Genomic DNA, 23,433 nt, shown 5'->3' on the forward strand with positions numbered 1-23,433 from the left:
AGCCTCCAATCGAAGGAAAACTAGGTCACGACTAGGTAATACAGGCGAAAGAAGAACAGCCGAATAATAAAATCAGTTGCTCAAATCCCACTTTTGCAATGCACTAAGACAACTCTGAGCTCTTCTTGTACTTGTAGTTAAATGAAAAGATACAAGTAACAACATATATAACATAACTACATGTATATATGTCCAAAAGATCAGACAAACATGTGCCCAGGTGAACCAAAATTGCCGCTCAGCTACACGATGTAATCAACACTATAACTTCGTAGAGCAGTTGCAAATTTTGGGTTCACCATAATAACCGCCCAGCTACTCCACTGCAACAACACTATAACCTCATAGAGCAATTGCAAATTCTGGGTGAACCAAATCCCAGTCCAGCTACATGATTCAATCAATAGAGAAATCGCAAATTCTGACTTTTTCAAACATTTTGAGAAATCAAAAGAAAATACACTGAACCCTGTTGACTACATACAGCAAGGACAAACCAGCATAGGACCTGATTCCACTATAGCAAAAAAATATTGCGTTTTCTTCCTAGCTGAATACAAAATTGGCCATTCCTATTTCCAGTCCAAAATAAAAAGCTCAACTGGATCACACCAAAAGAGAAGCTAGTCAACCATTTAGAAAACCCCCAAATGCAATTCACATTGAACTTCTACGCCCCGCAATTGAAAATTTAAAATGAATCAAGCCAATCCACATCCAGAATAATCCGATCAAGCCCCACAACAAAAACCCAGAAACAATATAACTGGTAATTGCAAGAAAACGCCCAAAAATCGAGCTTTAAGCGCAACAACTCATTCAAACAGTTGAATTCCAGTTGAAACCTTCCTGCGTTGGGAAAAAAGACTTGCCTTTTTGTTTAAGAGATAATCCACGGATTTCCCCCGGCGGCGGGCAGCGGGGGCGGCGGAGATCGGTGGTGGGTGGGAGTGGTTTGGAAGAAGAATAAGAAATGGAGAAACGAGCAAAACCCAGAGACTGATTTTGCTGTCTTTGTATTTTACAATATTCTCTCTCTCTCTCTCAAATTATTATCGTTTACTCTTTTACTTTTCCTTTTTCTCTTCTGGATATTTGCAAGCTTAGTTAATATTAGAGATGCCCAAGGTTTTTGGTTCAGGCGGTTAACCGCTGAACCGAAACCACCATATTTTGAACCGAGGGCCGGTTCTGGTTCTAAATTTTACGAACCGAAACCGTGCCGGAACCGCCGGTTCTGGACGGTTCCAAACCGGAACAGTGAAAAACCGTCGGAAAACCGTGAAATCTAGCTGGAACCGCGAAAAACCGCCGGTTCGGAACCGTAAAAAACCGCCGGAGAACCGCCAGTTTTCGAACCGAAACCGGAACCACCGGTTTTCGAACCGAAACCGGAACCGTGAAATTGCCTCACGGTTCGGTTCCGGTTCCACATTTCTCGAAACCGGAACCGGCGGTTCCGAACCGAAACCGCCGGTTTACGAACCGTGGGCATGTCTAGTTAATATCTTTGGCTGTATTTCAGATTTTTTATTTTAAACTCCTACTATATTTCCATATATTGAAATTTGATTCAACACAAGATTGAATTTTCAATTCTATCTGATTTTTAGATCCCAATCCATATTAATAGGAAAATCGGATATTGCTAAATCAGTACACACTTGGATAAATCTAATCTCATTAGCAAAATCAGATTAAATTAGCAGTTCAATTTTTTTCTTTATTTTGGGATTATATTACAAATTTGAAATTTTTGTGACATTCAATCCCACATTCCTATATTTCGCTGTATTATGTTTTGAATAGATTCTCTGTTTGGGTAGGTGGACAAATTTGATCAATTTTTAAATTGATGAGTTTCAACTTTAATCCAGAAACGTATGTTTAAATATTTCGAGATGAATTAATGTCACATTGTCATTTAGTAACATTTTTTTACCGTTTTCTTCTTTTGGAAATAGATCGTATTTTTATATATGGAAAATAGGCTATTTTAATCCTGTTTGTATGAAATAGTAATGTTGGCAACCGCATAGAATTAACATAAATGAAGCCGTTTTTTAATTGATGTGGAAGTTTTTGAAGCAATGTTATTTTAGTAGGAGAAGATACATATTAGTAATACCCGAAATCAAATAAATAAATCCATGTCGTTATGTTGTGTTATGTTTATTACTAAAACTTAATTTAACTTAGTCCTATGCTTATGTGATTATTTTTTATTTTAATTTGGTTTTTCTAATGTTAGTATATATGCCTCGTATTTTTTACTGATTATTAATACATATTTAACGGTGGTTGCAATATCTTTTTTTAAAGTATAGAGCCTTCTTAATGAAAAATAAATGTGAATGGTCCTAGGAAAAGTATATAATAGTACACATGTAACATGTTTGGGACAAGTAAGTAATTTTTTAATTAAATTTAAAGATATATTTTTTTAATATCAACAGTCGATTGTTTTTGAAATTTTAGTGAAAAAATGTAAAGGAAAAAAAATAAATTGGAGTAGTTGGAATAAATAAATAAAAAACATTCATTGATCAACATTATCAATCAAAATATCAACCTTGACTTTTTTTTTTAATCTTTTCTCCTTGGATTATTTGTTCAACTTTTTTTATAGGTACAAAATTATTGGTGATAAATTTGGAGCCACTAAAAATAAAATATTCCGAAAAAGACAACCCCCATATCAAGCATAAATTAAAAAAAATAATTTTTGTGTTTCAAAAATATAAAAAATATTTTTCTGTTTTCTCTTTAAAAACTTCTTATTTTTGCCAAAAAAATATTGTAAAGTGTGTGTTATACTGTAGTTTAGGGTTTGTGGAGGAAAACGACCGCCAATTTTATGTTGGAATAAAATAATTAAACTTGATTTTGTAGTAGAACTATCTAGATATGATAAATATCTAGATATTATCAAGAATTCTCTAGAATAGATATTATGTAGTATTCTCTAGAATTAGTAGGCATTAAAATAATCTAGATATTTTAGGAGAAAATTCTAGATATTTAGAATATAAAAAGAATTAAGTAGAGAATTCTAGAATGAGTTGTGATGCCTATAAATAGGGGTGAGTTGTAACATTTTGTATAAGTTGAAAAAGTTGAGAGGTTGAGAGAATTTGAGAAATAAAGAGTGTTCCCTTGTTTTCCCACATCACCAATTTCTCCTAAAATATTTCCCACATATTCCACCCATTGTCCCCTCAAATATTTCCTCCAAACTAAAATACTTCTCCAATATATTTCCTATATTCCAACAAAGTGGTACCAGAGCCATAAGTTCCTACCTATAGCATGGCTAACTTGCCGTCGTTCCAAGTCCCCATGCTCAATAAGAGCAATTTCGATAATTGGAGTATTAAGATGAAAGCGTTATTGGGAGCCCATGACGTTTGGGAGATCGTGGAGAGTGGCTATGAGGAGCCACAAGATGAGACCGCTCTATCCCAATAACAAAGGGATAGATTGCGAGATGCGAGAAAGAGAGACAAGAAGGCTCTCTATCTCATCTACCAAGCTCTAGGGGACGACGATTTCGAGAAGATCTCGAGTGCAAGCACCGCCAAAGAAGCGTGGAAGAAGCTCCAAATCTCGTGTATTGGAGCGGATCGAGTAAAGAAGGTACGTCTCCAAACTTTAAGAGGAGAATTTGAATCTTTGCATATGAAAGAGTCCGAATCAATATCGGATTACTTCTCAAGAGTCTTGGCGGTGTCAAATCAAATGAAAAGAAATGGTGAAAAATTGGAGGATGTTAGAATTATGGAAAAAATATTGCGTTCTCTAACTCCTAATTTTGAGCATATAGTAGTTACAATTGAAGAAACAAAAGATTTAGAGGAAATGAGTATCGATCACTTATTGGGATCGCTACAAGCATATGAGGAGAAACAAAAGAAGAAACAGGAAATTGTGGAGCAACTTTTAAAGTTGCAAGTGAGCCCAAAGGAGAAAGAAGAAAGTTCGGGCAGTGGTGGTGGTCGACAAGGAAGAGGTCGCGGACAAAGACAAGAGCGCGGTCGTGGCCGAGGATATGCTCGTGGATGTGGACGAGGATATTTTTCGAACAATGAAGAAAGAAAGGAGTTCCCAAATAAGGGACTGATAAACTCGGATTTTAACTGTTTTATTGGACATTAAACATGATCATTTGTGTGCTTTCGTTGCATTATCTTAGAGTTTATGTCCATATTTCACTATAAAGGTGCTTTGATGAGTTTATCTAGTGTTTGAAGTTAAAATAGGTAAAAAGGGTCAAAATGAACCAAGCCGTGACTGGGGTCTGATTCAAACGTTAATCTGTCTATCAAGATGGGGTCCAATTCCTATTTTGAGAGACCATTGTCTTCATCATCGAAAGAGCTTCGCGTGGGTACCTCACACGCCCCAATCGGAGTTCGGATGAAAGAGATATGGCCGATCTACGAAAGTCGCGCGGCCTGCCGGGAGCTACCCGGCCGGGTGAATTTTATGTGCAATAATTCCACCCGGCCGGGTGGCCAATTTTGTTCACAAAGAGTCCAGAGACTTCTACCCGACCGGGTGGATTTTATGTGCAATAATTCCACCCGGCCGGGTCCGTCTGACTGACGATTTTTAGCCCAGACGCGATTTTTCTGAAGGAAAAATAAACGAGAGAAGCTAGGGCAACGAAAATTCATTCTTTCCAAGCCGCAAAAACACACACTCTCTCTCTAGGAAGCACTCTTGGAAGAAGATTGGAGATTCAAGCTTCAATTCCTCCGCCAATTGTAATCCGTATCATGGTTTCCCTTGTTTTTCTTAGTTTCTTTTTGTTATCTACCTTGAACATGAGTAACTAAACCTTTTATGTAGAATTCTTGGTGAAGATGCATTGATTCATAGTTTTAATCCAATTAATTTCGTTTTTATCTTGCTCTTGTAATTGTTTGAATTATTCTTGTGCTTTTTCCTATCAATTGCTTGATCACCAATTGGGAGTGTTAGGATTTCTTAGAGTAATCGGGAGATGAAATATTTAATCTTGAAAGAAGAATAATTCACACCTTAATTCAATAAAACTCGGGAGAGTTGAGATTATGAGTGGGATCTTTAATCTAATCAAACCTTTGGGAGTTAGGTCTAAGATTTAGAAGGGGACTTCACTTATTACACCTAATCTACAGATTTCTCACCTCGGGAGGGGGTTTAATCTACAATTGTGATTGATTCAACAATTCTAGAGACTTTAAATGGTAAATTGGTTTTAATTGGGTTAAGCTATGAGTTGTGCATCGGATCCTTGAATTCTGCATATTTCTCCATCATCTACACAACTTGCTTTATCACTCTCTTGTTTATTTGTTCTATTTTATTCTCTGAATTTACATGCTTTTAGTAGTTGTTAGTTTCAAAACCAAATTTCCTGATTGTCTGGATAGTAGTTGAAATTTGTTCGTGGTACTTAGGTTTACACTTTATTGTCTCTGTGGGATACGATATACTCTTGCTTGCTATTTGCTACGATAACCCCGTACACTTGCGGGTATTATTTGGGTAAAATAAAGTTGAGTCAAGTTTTTGGCGCCGTTGCCGGGGATAATTTTGTGTTATATAGCTTGATATCGTGATAATAATTAAGATTACTACTTCAGATTTTACTGCTTTATTTTTCTTTTAATTTTTTTGAGTTCTCGCATTTGTGTTTCTTGTTCAGGTGTATGCACACACGTTCTAAAGGCTTGCCTCTAGAACCTTTCGATCCTGAGATCGAAGCAACAAACCGGAATAGGAACGCCTATAGGAGACTCATACAGAAAATTCAAGCTTCTTCGCCTAACCGCATAGGAGCATCCTCAGTTCAAAGGGACGTTTCACCCATACGATCACCAGTTCAGGACCATATTCTGTTTGATCCCGTCTCTCCTAGTCTGATGGAGTACGAAGGGGGTAACAACGGTCCACCACCTCCTCCTCCCAATTATGCTGAGCTTCTACGACAGCTGGAGGAGTTGCGTCAACAGGTCAACCGTGGACCACCTGTGCCTGTGCAGAATCAATATGTATACCAAGGCCAGGCAAATCCAACCGTCCATAGCAACATCACGGCCAATACTTTTGAGCTGAAAAGAGGACTGATTCAGATGGCGGAGAACATTGCTTTTAGGGGCAAATCCACAGATGACCCTAACAAGCATATCACCAAATTCATTCAGATTTGCAACACAACAAAGATGAATGGAGTGACAGATGAGCAGGTTCGACTAAGGCTGTTTCCTTTCTCTTTAGAGGATTCAGCAAAGGATTGGTTGGAGAGTTTGGAGCCAGGATCAATTAGAACATGGGATGCTATGGTGGAAAAATTCTTGGAGAAATTCTATCCCCCTAGTGAAGCTATAAAGAGGCAACACGAGATCATTGCCTTTCAGATGACTCCTGCAGAGAACAAAAGAGACGCATGGGGGAGGTTTAAAGCTTTGATGAAACGGTGTCCCAACCATGGGTTAACCCCAACAAATCAAGTCATTACAAGGGATGCGTGCCTGAAGCACAACGAGAGTTGAACTTGAGCTCAGGCGGCAATTTTCTCAAGAAAGGAGTGAATGAAGCCATGGAAGTGATTGAGGAGCTCGCATCTAACGACGAAGGATGGAGCAACGAAAGGAGTAAGGCACATAGGGTGGCTTCTACTACAAATCATGATCATATGAGTGCCCTGTCCGACAAGTTGGATGCGTTGACCATGAAATTTGATTGCATGATAATGGGGAAACCGTCTCAAGATCCCCAAGGAAGTATGGAGGACGTGAACTATGTGAATCAAGGGGGCAACAACGGGTACTACAATAATTCACGCCCCAACTTTCATGGTGGAGGATATAATCAGTACGGGAACAAGGGGCATCCCAATCTCTCGTATGGGAACCCCAATAATGCTCTGCAACCACCCCCAGGGTTCACAGTCACTGATGGAGTGATTAATGATCCAAAGAAGATGACCACAGAAGACATACTCAAGTCTTTCATGCTACAGACCAACAAGCTCATGGAGCATAACAATCAAAGGATGGAGAAGGTTGAGACAGATGTGCAATGTATGGCCACTCATCTGAAGAACATCGACATACAGATCAGCCAGATTTCCCAGACTGTGAGTACTATTACTCAACCGGGAAAATTCCCTTCGAACACCATCATAAATCCCAAAGGATGTATGGCCATCCATCTGAGGAATGGCAAGACGTATGAAGGTCCATCTCTGCCTGAGACCACGAAGGACGCTATTCTTGAGCCTAAGGCTGCCGCGGCAGAGAAGAAAAATGAGGCTGAAAAAGATAATACTGGCACCACTTCTGGAGTAAAGGTGCCATTCCCGCAGGTACTGAATCAGAAGAAGAAGAAAGATGATCAGTTCACTCGATTTCTGGACATCTTCAGAAAGGTGCATGTGAACATTCCTTTGATCGAGGCACTGCAGCAGATGCCTAAGTATGCTAAGTTTCTGAAGGAGGTGATAGCCCAGAAGACCAGTTGGGGGCAGGTTGATACTATTGATCTAACTGAAAATTGCAGTGCTCTGCTGCAAAGGAAACTGCCTGCCAAGCTGAAGGACCCTGGAAGTTTCACTGTCGACTGCCTCATTGGGGGCTATAAGGTGGAGAATGCTCTCTGCGATCTAGGCGCGAGCATTAATCTAATGCCACTATCAGTGTTCAAGCAACTGAACATCGGTACTTTGAAGCCCACCTCAGCCACACTACAGATGGCGGACAGATCTGTCGCGTATCCAGAGGGCATCGTGGAAGACCTACTGATTAAGGTCGGGGAATTTATTTTTCCCGTCGACTTTATGGTCTTGGACATGGAAGAAGACAAAAGAGTCCCCCTACTGCTAGGACGTCCCTTCCTTGCCACTGCTGAGGCAAATATAAACGTGAAAAATGGAGAGTTGACAATCTTCATGGGAGAAGAAAGTCAAACGTTTTCCCACAAACCGAGAAGCATGGATGGAAGAATTGAGGAGTGCAAGGTGGTGCGTCTGAAGCACCAAGTGATTACTGAAGAAGGATGATCGAGTGCAGTCAGAAAAGTGAAGCAGAAAGACTTTTATGAGCTTCACATGGAGATAATGGTTTCCACTAACTCGGAGCCAATAGCATGGATCGATGCAGACCATAGTCGCCCTTCATCGGTGTACGCGGTGATCACTACTGAACCCCCTAGGATGGGGGGTAAAATACCAACTGCTGTCAATGGAAGAAAGATAACTGCTCCAACACTGAAGGAGCCTATCTCGAGAGAGCCTGAAAAGTGGTGGCTCACCAAGACTTGGAACGATCTATTTCCTCATGGAGGAGGAGCCAAACGATCACCTGGAGGCGACTCTGGGATGAAAGGGGATCTCGGTTGATATTTGAAGACGTCGGGCACACGACGATAAAAAGGTGCGCTGCATGGGAGGCAACCCATGGAAGGTATCTTTTTATTGTTTTATGTATTTCTTTTAGTGTGTTTGCTCAGTAGGCATCACCTCTCCACCAACGTTTCAAACTTATTTCTTTGTGTAGCTTTGAATAAGTTTGGGGGGGTGATATGGTGGATGGTGAACCTATGAGCATGTTTATTGTTTTCATGTTATTTTTGGGCAGTTTTAAAATTTTTGCTTAGGATTTTAATTGACTTGGATGAAACTGAATGGGGTCGGAGCAATTTGAATTGAATTCAAGCATGTTTGTTGGATGAGTTGCTAATGATGCTTTATGCTAAAATGTTTGTGAAAACTTGTTGATATGACCGAGCATGCTTGTATGTCCTTATTGTGATTTGCCTAAAGTGAATTGCTCGTTGCATTGTCTTTTGCCATAACCCTGTGAGACTTGAGCCTATATATTTCTAAATGTGTGATTATCGTCATTGTGTTATATGTTTCTAGAACTTGCTCGCGATCTTCCTTGAGTCTGCATAGTGAGTATAGATTTAGGAAGTGACGTTAGGCCATCCGTTCTAGCCTTGTCTTTACTTTCACCCTAAAATAAAAATCATAATCATTTGTTAGCCATGTTTGAGCCTAATAGCCTATTATTTGATAACTTGGGGTTGTATATATGCTTGAAAATAAGTTTGGGAGACAAGAACACTTTTGGATGATAAGAAGAGTTTAAAGATGAAGTATTGGCTTGAATATCTTTGGGAAAGTGGATGTATGCTTTTAGTTGTGAAAAAGAAAGAGTTGTAAAAAAAAAAGATAATTTGGTGGTATAAGCTAGGCGAAGCCTAGAGGGGGTATAAGCTAGACGAAGTCTAGAAGTGCGTAAGAAACAAAGTTTGGGGGAGAATTGGTAGATGAGAAGAGTCTATAAAGACTACTGAGGGGTTGAGTTGTTTAAAGAACGAAGTTATTATAGTTTCGAAAGGGATTATAAGTCACTTTGGCCAAATTTTCCTCACCTAACCAAAAAGCCTACATTACAACCTGCAAATAAGACCTTTCAGATCCTTGATTTATAGTCACAAAATAGTAGAGGAGAGGTTAGATTTCGAGCAAGCCTGTGGTAAACTATGCATGATTGATTGATTTGAGAGCTTGTATTTTACCTATACACTTTGAGAGTGAGAGAATTACACTACATATCTATCTTGTGAGGGCAAATTGACAAGGTTGCATACGTGTTAGTAACTTGAAGCAATGATCAGTTGGTTTACATGTGTGTGAAGTTATTGATGCATGCTATTGTTTATTAACTGAGGCAATGATGAGATCCAACTTATGTGTACGAGTTTATATTTGATTGTTGTCTGCTTCTTGTTTGAGGACAAACACGTGATTAAGTTTGGGGGAGTTGATAAACTCGGATTTTAACTGTTTTATTGGACATTAAACATGATCATTTGTGTGCTTTCGTTGCATTATCTTAGAGTTTATGTCCATATTTCACTATAAAGGTGCTTTGATGAGTTTATCTAGTGTTTGAAGTTAAAATAGGTAAAAAGGGTCAAAATGAACCAAGCCGTGACTGGGGTCTGATTCAAACGTTAATCTGTCTATCAAGATGGGTCCAATTCCTATTTTGAGAGTACCATTGTCTTCATCATCGAAAGAGCTTCGCGTGGGTACCTCACACGCCCCAATCGGAGTTCGGATGAAAGAGATATGGCCGATCTACGAAAGCCGCGCGGCCTGCCGGGAACTACCCGGCCGGGTGAATTTTATGTGCAATAATTCCACCCGGCCGGGTGGCCAATTTTGTTCACAAAGAGTCCAGAGACTTCTACCCGACCGGGTGGATTTTATGTGCAATAATTCCACCCGGCCGGGTCCGTCTGACTGACGATTTTTAGCCCAGACGCGATTTTTCTGAAGGAAAAATAAACGAGAGAAGCTAGGGCAACGAAAATTCATTTTTTCCAAGTCGCAAAAACACACACTCTCTCTCTAGGAAGCACTCTTGGAAGAAGATTGAAGATTCAAGCTTCAATTCCTCCGCCAATTGTAATCTGTATCATGGTTTCCCTTGTTTTTCTTAGTTTCTTTTTGTTATCTACCTTGAACATGAGTAACTAAACCTTTTATGTAGAATTCTTGGTGAAGATGCATTGATTCATAGTTTTAATCCAATTAATTTCGTTTTTATCTTGCTCTTGTAATTGTTTGAATTATTCTTGTGCTTTTTCCTATCAATTGCTTGATCACCAATTGGGAGTGTTAGGATTTCTTAGAGTAATCGGGAGATGAAATATTTAATCTTGAAAGAAGAATAATTCACACCTTAATTCAATAAAACTCGGGAGAGTTGAGATTATGAGTGGGATCTTTAATCTAATCAAACCTTTGGGAGTTAGGTCTAAGATTTAGAAGGGGACTTCACTTATTACACCTAATCTACAGATTTCTCACCTCGGGAGGGGGTTTAATCTACAATTGTGATTGATTCAACAATTCTAGAGACTTTAAATGGTAAATTGATTTTAATTGGGTTAAGCTATGAGTTGTGCATCGGATCCTTGAATTCTGCATATTTCTCCATCATCTACACAACTTGCTTTATCACTCTCTTGTTTATTTGTTCTATTTTATTCTCTGAATTTACATGCTTTTAGTAGTTGTTAGTTTCAAAACCAAATTTTCTGATTGTCTGGATAGTAGTTGAAATTTGTTCGTGGTACTTAGGTTTACACTTTATTGTCTCTGTGGGATACGATATACTCTTGCTTGCTATTTGCTACGATAACCCCGTACACTTGCGGGTATTATTTGGGTAAAATAAAGTTGAGTCAGGGACGAGGAAGGAGTTCCCCACAGTCGAGGTACGATAAATCTTCAATAAAGTGTTACAATTGTCATAGATATGGGCACTATGCTTCCGAGTGCAGAGATGCAAAATCAAAAGTTGAAGAGAAGGCTAATTACGTGGAGAATACGAATGAAGAAAATGGTTGTGTCCTTCTAGCTTATAAAGGAGAAGCTGGGAGAAAAGATGATACGTGGTACCTCGACACAGGAGCGAGCAATCATATGTGCGGGAACAGAAGCATGTTCGTGGAGCTTGATGAATCAGTAAGTGGTAACGTCTCCTTTGGTGATGAATCTAAAATTCCAGTTAAAGGGAAAGGCAAGATACTAATTCGTTTGAAGAATGGAGCTCATGATTTTATTTCTAACGTATATTACGTGCCCAATATGAAAAATAATATTCTGAGTCTTGGACAACTCTTAGAGAAATGTTATAATATTCATATGGAGGATTATAGCCTTTCAATAAGAGATGGCAAAAATAATTTGATCGCCCAAGTGCCAATGTCCAAGAATAGAATATTTTTATTAAATGTGCAAAATGATGCGGTGAAGTGTCTTCAAGCATGCTACAAAGATAAGTCTTGGTTGTGGCATCTTCGATTTGGGCACCTAAATTTTGGTAGCTTAAAATTGCTATCAAATAAAGAAATGGTACGAGGATTACCGCCCATCAAGCACCCCAATCAACTCTGTGAAGGATGCTTAGTTGGGAAGCACTTCAGAAAGCCATTCCCAAAGGAGTCAAGTTCGAGAGCTCAGAAACCATTGGAGCTAATCCATGCAGACGTGTGTGGACCAATCAAGCCAAGTTCCCTCGGTAAAAATAATTATTTCCTACTATTTATCGATGATTTTTCAAGAAAGACGTGGGTATATTTCTTGAAGCAGAAATCAGAAGCATTTGATGCATTCAAGAGGTTCAAGGCTGCCGTAGAAAAGGAAAGCGGTCTAGAGATCAAAGCATTGAGGACCGATCGAGGTGGAGAATTCACATCCGGGGAGTTTCAAGAATTTTGTAAAGAAAGAGGAATTCGGCGGCAATTAACGGTTCCAAGATCCCCCCAGCAGAATGGAGTGGCCGAACGAAAGAACAGGACTATCGTTGAGATGACTCGGAGTATGCTAAAGACGAAGAATTTGCCCAAGGAGCTATGGGCAGAAGCGGTGGCGTGCGCTGTATACCTGTCTAATCGGTCTCCAACTAGAAGTGTGTGGGGAATGACTCCTCAAGAAGCTTGGAACGGAAGAAAACCAGGGATCGCACACTTAAGAGTGTTCGGGAGCAAAGCCTATGCACACGTACCGGATCAAACGAGGAGTAAACTCGATGACAAAAGCAAGCCATTCATCTTCATCGGGTACGACTCTAACACTAAAGGCTATAAGCTATATGATCCAACTTCGCAGAAAACAATGATTAGCCGAGACGTGGAGTTCGATGAAGAAGGAGTATGGGATTTCGGCTCGGACAATGACACCACTTCCATACCTCCATTTGGAGATCCAAGAATAGACGAGCAAATAAGAAAGGAGCAACAAGAACAAACAACTCCACCTGCATCTCCTACTACATCTGTTGGAGGCTCGCCGCCATCTTTCTTGAACGAAAGAGCCACACAACGCGCACGAAATTTGGCTGAAGTGTATAACGACACTGAAAGGTTAGAAGATCTTACCTTATTCTGTTTATTTGCTAATTGTGAACCAGTCAACTATGAAGAAGCTGCAGAAAGTAAAAATTGGCGAGTCGCAATGGATGAAGAGATTAAGGCTATAGAGAAGAATGATACGTGGGAGTTGGTGACACTACCAAAGGGACACAAGGCCATTGGAGTTAAGTGGGTATATAAAATTAAGAAGAATTCCAATGGTGAAGTTGAAAGATATAAAGCAAGACTCGTCGCCAAAGGATATAGCCAAAGAGCTGGAATCGACTATGACGAGGTATTTGCTCCTGTCGCTCGATTAGAAACTATTAGACTAATACTCTCTCTTGCAGCTCAAAATAGATGGAAGATATATCAAATGGATGTGAAGTCGGCTTTCTTGAATGGATTTCTTGATAAAGAAGTCTACATCAAGCAACCTGAAGGTTATGTGGTGAATGGGCAAGAAGACAAAGTTTTGAGGTTGAAGAAAGCTTTGTACGGGCTAAAGCAAGCACCGAGAGCATGGAATACCAGGATCGACAAATATCTTGAAGATAACGGCTTCATCAAATGCCCACATGAGCATGCGCTCTATGTGAAAAGTAAAGGAAATGATATCTTAATAGTGTGCTTGTATGTGGATGATCTCATTTTCACAGGAAACAATCCAAGCATGTTCAAGGAATTCAAGCAGGCCATGACTGAAGAATTCGAGATGACAGACATCGGGCTGATGGCATACTACCTCGGAGTGGAGGTAAAGCAACGCGAAGATGGAATATTCATCACACAAGAACACTATGCAAAGGAGATCCTGAAGAAGTTCAAAATGGAGGATTGCAAATCAATCAATACACCGGTAGAGTGCGGGGTCAAGCTATCTAAGAACGACAAAGGAGAAAAGGTGGATCCGACACTATACAAGAGCTTGATTGGAAGCCTACGGTACTTAACTTGCACAAGGCCGGATATATTGTACGCTACAGGGCTCGTAAGTCGCTACATGGAGAATCCAACCACTACCCACTTCAAGGCAGCGAAGAGAATACTCCGATATATCAAAGGTACGATCGACTATGGCCTATTATATTCAGCTACTAATGATTATAGACTTGTTGGCTACAGTGATAGTGATTGGGCTGGAGACACTGATGACCGAAAGAGTACAAGTGGATATGTGTTCTATATGGGAGACACTGCCTTCACTTGGATGTCTAAAAAGCAGCCCATTGTCACATTATCAACCTGCGAAGCCGAATATGTGGCTGCCACCTTCAGTGTTTGTCATACAATTTGGCTCAAGAGTTTACTATCGGAGCTCGGGTGGCCACAAAAGGAGCCAACAACTATTTGTGTGGATAACAAGTCGGCCATTGCGCTCTCCAAAAATCCAGTATTCCACAACCGAAGCAAGCACATCGACACCCGCTACCACTACATAAGAGAATGCATTGCAAATCAAGAGATTCAAGTCGAGTATGTGAAATCGCAGGATCAAGTTGCCGATATTTTCACAAAGCCACTCAATCATGAAGACTTTATCAAGATCAGGACATTGCTCGGAATGACAAATCAAGTTTAAGAGGGGGTGTTGGAATAAAATAATTAAACTTGATTTTGTAGTAGAACTATCTAGATATGATAAATATCTAGATATTATCAAGAATTCTCTAGAATAGATATTATATAGAATTCTCTAGAATTAGTAGGCATTAAAATAATCTAGATATTTTAGGAGAAAATTCTAGATATTTAGAATATAAAAAGAATTAAGTAGAGAATTCTAGAATGAGTTGTGATGCCTATAAATAGGGGTGAGTTGTAACATTTTGTATAAGTTGAAAAAGTTGAGAGGTTGAGAGAATTTGAGAAATAAAGAGTGTTCCCTTGTTTTCCCACATCACCAATTTCTCCTAAAACATTTCCCACATATTCCACCCATTGTCCCCTCAAATATTTCCTCCAAACTAAAATACTTCTCCAATATATTTCCTATATTCCAACATTTTAAATATAAAATTGTTCAAGAAGTATACTTATCTTTGAAGTTTATTTTCAACCAACTTCCATTTACATTTCTTAAAATTCATGCCCGGTCAAAGTGCTACTCCTAATGGGGGACGGAGGGAGTATAAAAAGAGCGAGCATCTACTAAATTCGATTCGCATTCTGTCGCCCATCTCGGTTTCAATTGGTTAACCAAGTAGGTTGGTGTCAACAACAAACCGAGCTTGCATCACCTTGGATATCTATCCCAAAGTTCCAATCCATCTTTATAAACAATATATCAACCTATATAAGCTAAACATAAAACGTAAACATCCTATGAAGGTGTAATTATCTATAGCAAATCCATGCCACAGGTTTTTTCCTATTCCATTACTCTGAAAAAGTAAAAACATTTTCATAACTCAGCATCAAGAACAACTCTGCTGATAAACATCCATCCAAAGTGCATAACTCATGCATGAAATTTTAAGGAAACTTTCAAATACCAAGACAAATGCATTCAGTCATGCAGTCAAACAAACACCCAGAAAATCCTAATAAAAGAAAACATAGTTGCTCAGTCATGCAGTCAAACACCCAGAAAATCCTAATAAAAGATAACATAGTTGCTGATCAGTTGTCAGTGTCACGCTCCTTCCGCTTCAAGGTGCGCTCCAAAGCCTCACTCTTCGACGCCGAGTCCGCGCCTGATCCAGGATCCGCCGACTCCTGCGTCATCTCCTCCACGTGCTGGCGGCGGATAAATTCCGAATTGAAGTCCCTCATTCATCATCAGGTCGTGGACGTAGGCGGTCGCTCTTTTGGAAAAATTTTCAAAACCATCGAGTGAGCCTTCACCGTTTTAACAAAGTGCACCCCCACAGCGTCTGCCAATGCCCCTCCCACCGCCGGGATAGTGTCCACGGAAACTCGAGATGAGTTGTTGTCGGTAGGCTCCGAACCCGACGAGTGGAAGTCGTCTATGGGGTCCCGTGGCGTTTCCAAAACTGTCTTTGGCGTGTCGGTGGAGACGCCCCCGGCTGACATAGAGCCGAGGGAGCCTTGGGAAGATAGGTCGGGGTTGGGGTTGGGGTCCATTTCCTGAATTCAATAGAAGTTGTTAATAAATGAAAGCACAAATTGGGTATTTGGTTCCCTTCAAATGTTGCAACAATCACAGTGCAATTCCATCTTGATACACCATTTTTCGACTCAATTCTAAATCAGCCAATTCAACGAATTTTGTAATTGATCCAGGCATTCAACAGATATATGTTAACTGAGATAGAAAATAACAAGAAAATTTCTTCAGTCAAAGGAGAGAAACAGAAAAGAAAACCAGAAGAGAGAGAAACATGCCAGAAATGGAAAAATGGAATAAAAAACGTAAAGACTGCCATGGAGACGACGGGTTTGCAGAAACTATATATAGTACGTGAAATACAGTTGCTATATCAAGGCCAAAAAAAACAAAATATCTAAGACAGAGAAAACACCAATCCACATAAACAGCCATTCCCGTTGCAAAATAATGGAAAAAAAGCTATTCCGCTTCAAAATTCACTCTCATGTTCACGCAAACGACGAAAGCAACACACAAAAAAATAAAATATAAAAAACTCTTCCGGTTCAAAAATCACGACGACGACGAAAGGAAATATACAGATCCAAGCATCATATACCGAAGAACGAACCAAAACTAAAAAACCTAGGCAAATTACACACACACGTAAATCCAGAAAGAAAAAAAAACATGAAATCGCATGAAACAAAATTTTCAGTGCATAAATTACGACGGCGAAAGGCAAAATACAGATCCAGACGTCATACACCGAAGCAAAAACTAAAACTATCAAACCGATCGAAAAAAAAAATTTGTACTCCATAAATACATGTATAATCACAGCAAAAAACATGAAAAATCAGAGGAAGAAGGAGAAGCTACCAATTTTTCTCACGTTAGAGTTCAGGAGCGAGTGCCCTAGGAAGCAGGAACTACAGATTTTCTCTCGGACTCTCGGAGGTGAGTTTAGAGAGAGAAGCTATATTCTCGCTCTTCTGTCTCTCTCTCTCTCTCTCTGTTGTTTTCTGTTTCATCAAAATCTCTATCGCAGATGCAAATATCGTAGACCTAATTACTAAACTGTACGTCAGGGGCAGATTCGTCTTTTACCTTCACGGCTTTGTAAATTTACGTCTAGTTTTTGGAGTGTTTGGCTAATTAAGATTATATATTACATATCTCTAATAATATACTATAATGCGCTCAAAGATCATAAATTGTTAAATTATTTTTAAAATTAATTTTATACAGTATATTTTTGTTTATAGCATTAAAGAAAGGGATTTTATTTTTAAGATGTTTATAAAGTGTTGGTTGATCAAATTAGAGCACCTACTCTTGTGACGAAAATGCACCCACATGGTGACTGCCACGTGATGAATTTACAGTTAGTACTTAGTACTCCATATGTTTTCTTGTTAAAAAAAATTGCAAACAATTAGTTATATTAATCATAGAGTGATCAAAGTCCAGAAATATTAATTACTCCTTTTGTTGTTGAAGTGTTTAGAAAGTGTGTGATTAATGCACATATATCATTAATATAACCAGATGTGACGATTCAATTGTTAATTTGGCAAAAAATTAAAGCTCATGGAATGTGGAAGTTCTGTCTCTCTACTAACTAGTTACGTTTGCATGAAATATGTAAGATAATTACTCCTTTTGTTTTATTATAAGTGACTCGCCTAATTTAGAAAACATAAATACAATAAAAACCTTTATTTTCTGAAACAATGTTTTAAGAATAAATTAGAGCAATTTGATACGATCCGAAATCACAATTATTTAGTTATCTTTTATTTCATCATATCTTTTCCATATCTTTGTTTTTTTATTTTAGGTTAGTAGTATTTTAGTATTATAAATAGGAGAGCTTGTTATCATTTTATTCAATCAATGAATTATTATTTTCTCCCCAAAGATAAACGTGTGTTTTCCAATCCTAATTTTGGACTCCCTCCGCCGATCCTAATTGGACACCGGAGTATTCAATCCGCTGCCGAGTTATCTGCCCAACGGGAGCGACTCCCGCGCACAGAAACGCGAAACTCCGCCATCGTCCGCCGAGCCTGTTGGCCGCCAGAAATTTATCTCCACCGCCGAGCAAAACTCACCGCCGGTGCTTGTTAAAGGATACACCCTTAACAACTGGTGCTTTCATCTTTTGAACTCATGAAACGTTACAACAACGACAAGGCGCCGTGGGGTGCGCCACGGCTAGACGCCTACCCGACAAACCGGTTCGGGGGTCGCCAGCCGCAGGGAGGCCGCCGCGAGGCCGCGACAATGAAGAATTAGCATTTTAAAATCAATAGATTTGAAGTTCTAATGAACATAAATAAGACAAATAAGACACGTAGTATTTAGTTAATTATTAAATTAAAAGCATAATTATATATGTGATTAAAGGGGAATGTCGATGAAGCAACACTCCAACACCAAAAATCTCTCCAGAATGTTGTAGAGACCATCTATTTTAGAATTCAAATAACCAAATTTATATAGTTAAATGCACACTTAGCAAATAAGAGAATAAAAAAAAATATCAAAATTATGCTTACTAAGTGATATGGATCTTACTCCCATAGACTTGGTGATGACTAACGCGTTCTCTTTGAACAGGTTTCTTCGATTCGACAGGTGATCTTTTAACCATTTTCAATATAGTAGTTTGACTTTTGTATGAACAAGACTTTTTTTAAAAATATCAGAGGTTTCATGAGATAACGCATTACCGTAAAGTACATACTACAATTCATTTAGCTCGCTCAAAAATCAAATTACAACTGCATTCCAAAATACAGAACAATGGCAACGACCAAGCCCAAAACTCCTACATGTCATAAGAGCTAATATTCATAAACCTGGCTTTACCCCAAATAGGAAAAGTCGTTACTCAATGTAGAAAATAAAAAATCGGATGGAATGTGCTATTACAAGCCAATAATGCATTCATACCTTAGTACGAAATTTTTTAAGTTATTTGTCCTTTTACCTTACTCGTGATATTATAATGTCTTGCTTCTGAATTTCTATTTTCATAAATTAACAATATCAAATAATGTCACTTATTTATGTATATGTAGCAACAATATGCAGAATATTATCGTACCAAATATCAAAGAATACAACATTAATAACTGATGTGCAAAATTTCACAGTAATAATCGATGTATAGAATATCACATATCTAACAAATGATTTCATATATTTTCACATATTAACCACAAATGATTTCGAGATGAATTAATGTCACATTGTCATTTAGTAACATTTTTTACCGTTTTCTTCTTATGGAAATAGATCGTATTTATATATATATATGGAAAATAGGCTATTTTAATCCTTTTTGTATGAAATACTAGTAATGTTGGCAGCCGTATATAATTAACATAAATGAAGCCGTTATTTTAATAGGAGAAGATGCAAATTAATACCCGAAATCAAATAAATAAATCCATGTATGTTGTGTTATGTTTGGTACTAAAAACTTAATTTAACTTAGTCCTATGCTTATGTGATTAATTTTTTTTTTATTTGGTTTTACTAATGTTAGTATCCTCGTATTTTTTTCTGATTATTAATACATAATTAATGGTGGTTGCAATATCTTTTTTTAAATTATAAAGCCTGCTTAATGAAAAATAAATGCGAATGGTCCTTGGAAAAGTATATATAGCACACATGTAAAATGTTTGGACAAGTAAGTAATTCTTTAATTAAATTTGTAGATATTTTTTTAATGAGTGAACCACAAATTTGGTCCCTGGACTATGCGTTTATCTCGCTGTTAGTCTCTGGACTTTCAAAATATCGCCAGACATCCCTGGACTATGCGTTTATCTCAAAAATGGTCCTTTTTCACTGCTTCGTACCGAAAATACCATTTTGGGGGGTTTTGGGGAGTTTGGGCAATTTGGTCTTTTTACACTTTAAATCTGATATTATTTCAGTGATGTACTAAATCTGATATTATTTCCAAATTATCATTCTTCTTCCATTTTACTATCCCTCACTTTGTTTCTTTATTTCAATATTAGATTTAATTTTATATAATTATATTATAAATTTTTAGTCAACTTCATAATTTTTAATCACAAGCAATTATAATAACCGAACGAAGGCTAAATTTAGCTCAACCAATTCAGTTGAATATTATATTAAATAACACAAATTAATAGTTTCAATATTTATAGTGTCCATGAATTAATAGTTTTAATTAAAAAAATTATTGATATTTAAAAATCAAAATTAAAATTTAATTTTATAAAATTAAATCTAATTGCTATTCTATTTAGCCATTCGCTCGGTTGTATAATTGCTTGTGATTAAAAATTATGAAGTTGACTAAAAATTTGATACTGCTAAAAATTAGATATAGGAGAATTTTTGTTGAAATTTTCTAGTTAATTTTGATTGTTTTCAAATTAATAAACAAAAATTATATTACTCTTACAAATGCATATTTATCTCAGAATAAATCGTGTTATATGATCTATTTATGATTAAAACTATTAAATATTAATTAAAACTAAGGAGATGTCGTACCTTATTGATTAAATATTAGACACTATCAAATATTGGTTAAAACTATTAATTTTTATTATTTAATAGTAAATATAATAATTAATAAAAATTTATTGATATTTAAAAATCAAAATTTATAATTTAATTTTATAAAATTAAATCCAATATTGAAATAACGAAACAAAGTGAAGGATAGTAAAAGGGAAGAAGAATGATAATTTGGAAATAATATCATATTTAGTATATCACTGAAATAATATCAGATTTAAAGTGTAAAAAGACAAAATTGTCCAAACCCCCCAAATGGGTATTTTCGGTACGAAAGAGTGAAAAAGGACCAATTTTGAGATAAACGCTTAGTCCAGGGATGTCTGGTGATATTTTGAAAGTCCATGGACTAACGGCGAGATAAACGCATAGTTCAGGGACCAAATTTGTAGTTCACTCTTTTTTTAATATCAACAGTCGATTGTTTTTTAAAATTTTAGTAAAAAGATGCAAAGGAAAAAATATAGATTGGAGTAGTTGGAATAAAAAAAACACATTCATTGATCAAACATTATCAATCGAAATGTCAACCTTGTCGCTTGGATTATCTATTTCTTTTTATCTTTTCTCCTTGGATTATCGGTTCAACTTTTTTATAGGTACACAATTATTGGTGATAAATTTGGAGCCCTAAAAATAAAATATTCCGAAAAAGACAAACCCCATATCAAGCATAAGTTAAAAAATTAATTTTTTGTGTTTCAAAAATATAAAAACTATTTTTCAGTTTTCTACTATTTAACTTCTTATTTTTGCCAAAAAAATTGTGACGTATTATACATTTATACTGTAGTTTAATTGGGGTGTGGAGGAAACGACCACCAATTTTAAACATAAAATTGCTCAAGAAGTATACTTGTCTTTGAAGTTATAGAAAATTAAAAAAGATTTCAAGATAAAGTTAGCATACTTACAACTTAAATAAAAAGAACATGGTTGATTTTGACACGTTTCTTAGAAGTCTAACTCGACCTAACCTTAATAAAGTTACTTAGTTATTGATGGTGATGTTATTGCAACTTTGAGCACTATTGCAATTAGCTTTGATACTAATTTATGTTTTTGTTATTAAAAAGTGGGCAAAGTCCAATAATCTATCGATAAGTAACATCAATAATGTCAAGAGAGATAAATCTATTATTCTTTTCTCCTTCTTTTGTAAAGGCGAAAAAGTTAAAAAGCTACTACTACAACTTTTTTTTAAAGAAAGACTTTATGTAAAAATTCGATTTCTTAAGCTCATGAGTCATGATACAATCCTAAATCATTCATTCGAATTTTTATTGCTAATTTATGGTTATCTATATAGGATTTAAAAATCTGAGTTATTATTTTATAAATAAATAATTTTCACTAAATGCACAAATTACAAGCCACTCTCGATTTTGTATCCGACTTTAAGATTTGTGCAATTTCATACGTGTTGTGTTCCTGCAATTAAGACTGACACGACCAAATGATTAATACAACAATACCACATTAAAGATATAGAAGTTCTAATTATTTGAATTCTATCTTAATGACAAAATGGATTTAGGAATTTACGATTTTGATGGATGCAAATTCTCATTTGATTAATCATTCTTGAACTGTTAAGCTGCCATTTAACACGGAGTCTTGGGCAATTTCATGGGCTTTAGCATTTAGACTAAGTTTATCAGCAAGCATCTAATTCAATCAAATCATCTACTTTTTTAATATTCATTCAATTTAACCATATACTTTTTGATGATTTATCAATGACTACCCAGCCACACCACTATATATTTATTTTTATATTATTTTTGATACTAATAAATACATGAAATATTTATTATTTCACAATAAAATTTATAAAATATACGATAAATGACAAACTAAAAATTGTAAAAAAAACAAAAAAGTAAATAAATTACAATAACATAAAAATATGAAACTATATCAAAGAGGAGAGAGTATAGGAGGAGGAAATATGAGATTTTTTTTTAGTGTAAAACTATAGAAAATGAAAAATTATAAATTTTGGTGTAACTTTTATAAGTTTTTAACATAATATTATAGATATATAAATTTTATGAAAAATAATTATTAAGCAATGATATTGTGCCAATTGGCACAATGTCATTAGTTGATGAAATACATATATGGAGATCAGGCGGTTGGAGGTGGGTTTCAATGCGACCGTGGTCTATATGAGAGAGAGACCACGTATTTAATTTTTTATTTATAAAGATAAATTTGAGGTGGAGGTCGACCACCCCCACTGATAAACATGGTCTTAGGGCAATGTCAACTAGCGGTGCCCCTTACAACCTGAGAGCGGTGGAATGCCATGCCACCACAGCAGGTGTGAGTATTAGCTCGTGCATGCATTGACTAGACGAATAGTATTTTAATTATTCAACGACACAGAATTGGCTAGACGCATGGTATCTTAATTGTTTTTCTCTTTATTTGAACCTCAAAATACTCTTATTTCATGCCCTCCTAAATTTGATTTTTTATAATAAAAATCTAATAGTGGTTTCCCAACACACTAATTTCAAATTCCTTCCACTGCTATTTATTTACCCATGGTTCCTATAACTCTACTGATTTTCCTATAATCTAGATAACATCCAAATAGACTGAAGTGGAGATTCTTACATAGGTTGACAACATGCAAATCTTTGAATTTTGAGCAGAATATTTCATTGTGGGCAACAGAAACACACAGAACATATTTTGTGACAAAATTGAGAAGAAATATGAGGTACATCCAACGTGTGTCCTTAATCACATTTTGTATAATTCAAGCCTATTATGAAAGAGTAAATACAAAAGTTATGAAAGACGGATATTCTACAAGAAACAATTACGACCACTTATAAAATGATGAACAATCAGTTCGACTTGGGGAAAAAAGT

General features: G+C 36.8%; 1 protein-coding gene and 1 long non-coding RNA gene across 2 annotated transcripts; one reads left to right on the plus strand and one right to left on the minus strand.

The window, feature by feature from the left end:
• The first annotated feature begins 3,013 nt into the window (after positions 1 to 3,013).
• On the plus strand, positions 3,014 to 10,147 carry LOC121751541. Its single transcript, XM_042146296.1, has 3 exons — positions 3,014 to 3,636; positions 5,693 to 8,450; positions 9,959 to 10,147. The coding sequence occupies exon 2, from the start codon at positions 6,587 to 6,589 to the stop codon at positions 8,045 to 8,047; it is 1,461 nt and encodes a 486-aa protein (XP_042002230.1). The 5' UTR covers positions 3,014 to 3,636; positions 5,693 to 6,586; the 3' UTR covers positions 8,048 to 8,450; positions 9,959 to 10,147.
• A 5,224-nt stretch (positions 10,148 to 15,371) lies between these two features.
• LOC121751187 lies at positions 15,372 to 17,081 on the minus strand. The gene is made up of 2 exons (XR_006040018.1): positions 16,853 to 17,081; positions 15,372 to 16,008 (listed from the first exon to the last, which is right to left on the minus strand). It is a non-coding gene; the product is annotated as an uncharacterized LOC121751187 (long non-coding RNA).
• Positions 17,082 to 23,433: the final 6,352 nt, after the last annotated feature.

The sequence above is a fragment of the Salvia splendens genome, chromosome 10 (genome assembly GCF_004379255.2).
Source record: "Salvia splendens isolate huo1 chromosome 10, SspV2, whole genome shotgun sequence".
In the NCBI taxonomy this organism is placed as follows: domain Eukaryota; kingdom Viridiplantae; phylum Streptophyta; class Magnoliopsida; order Lamiales; family Lamiaceae; genus Salvia; species Salvia splendens.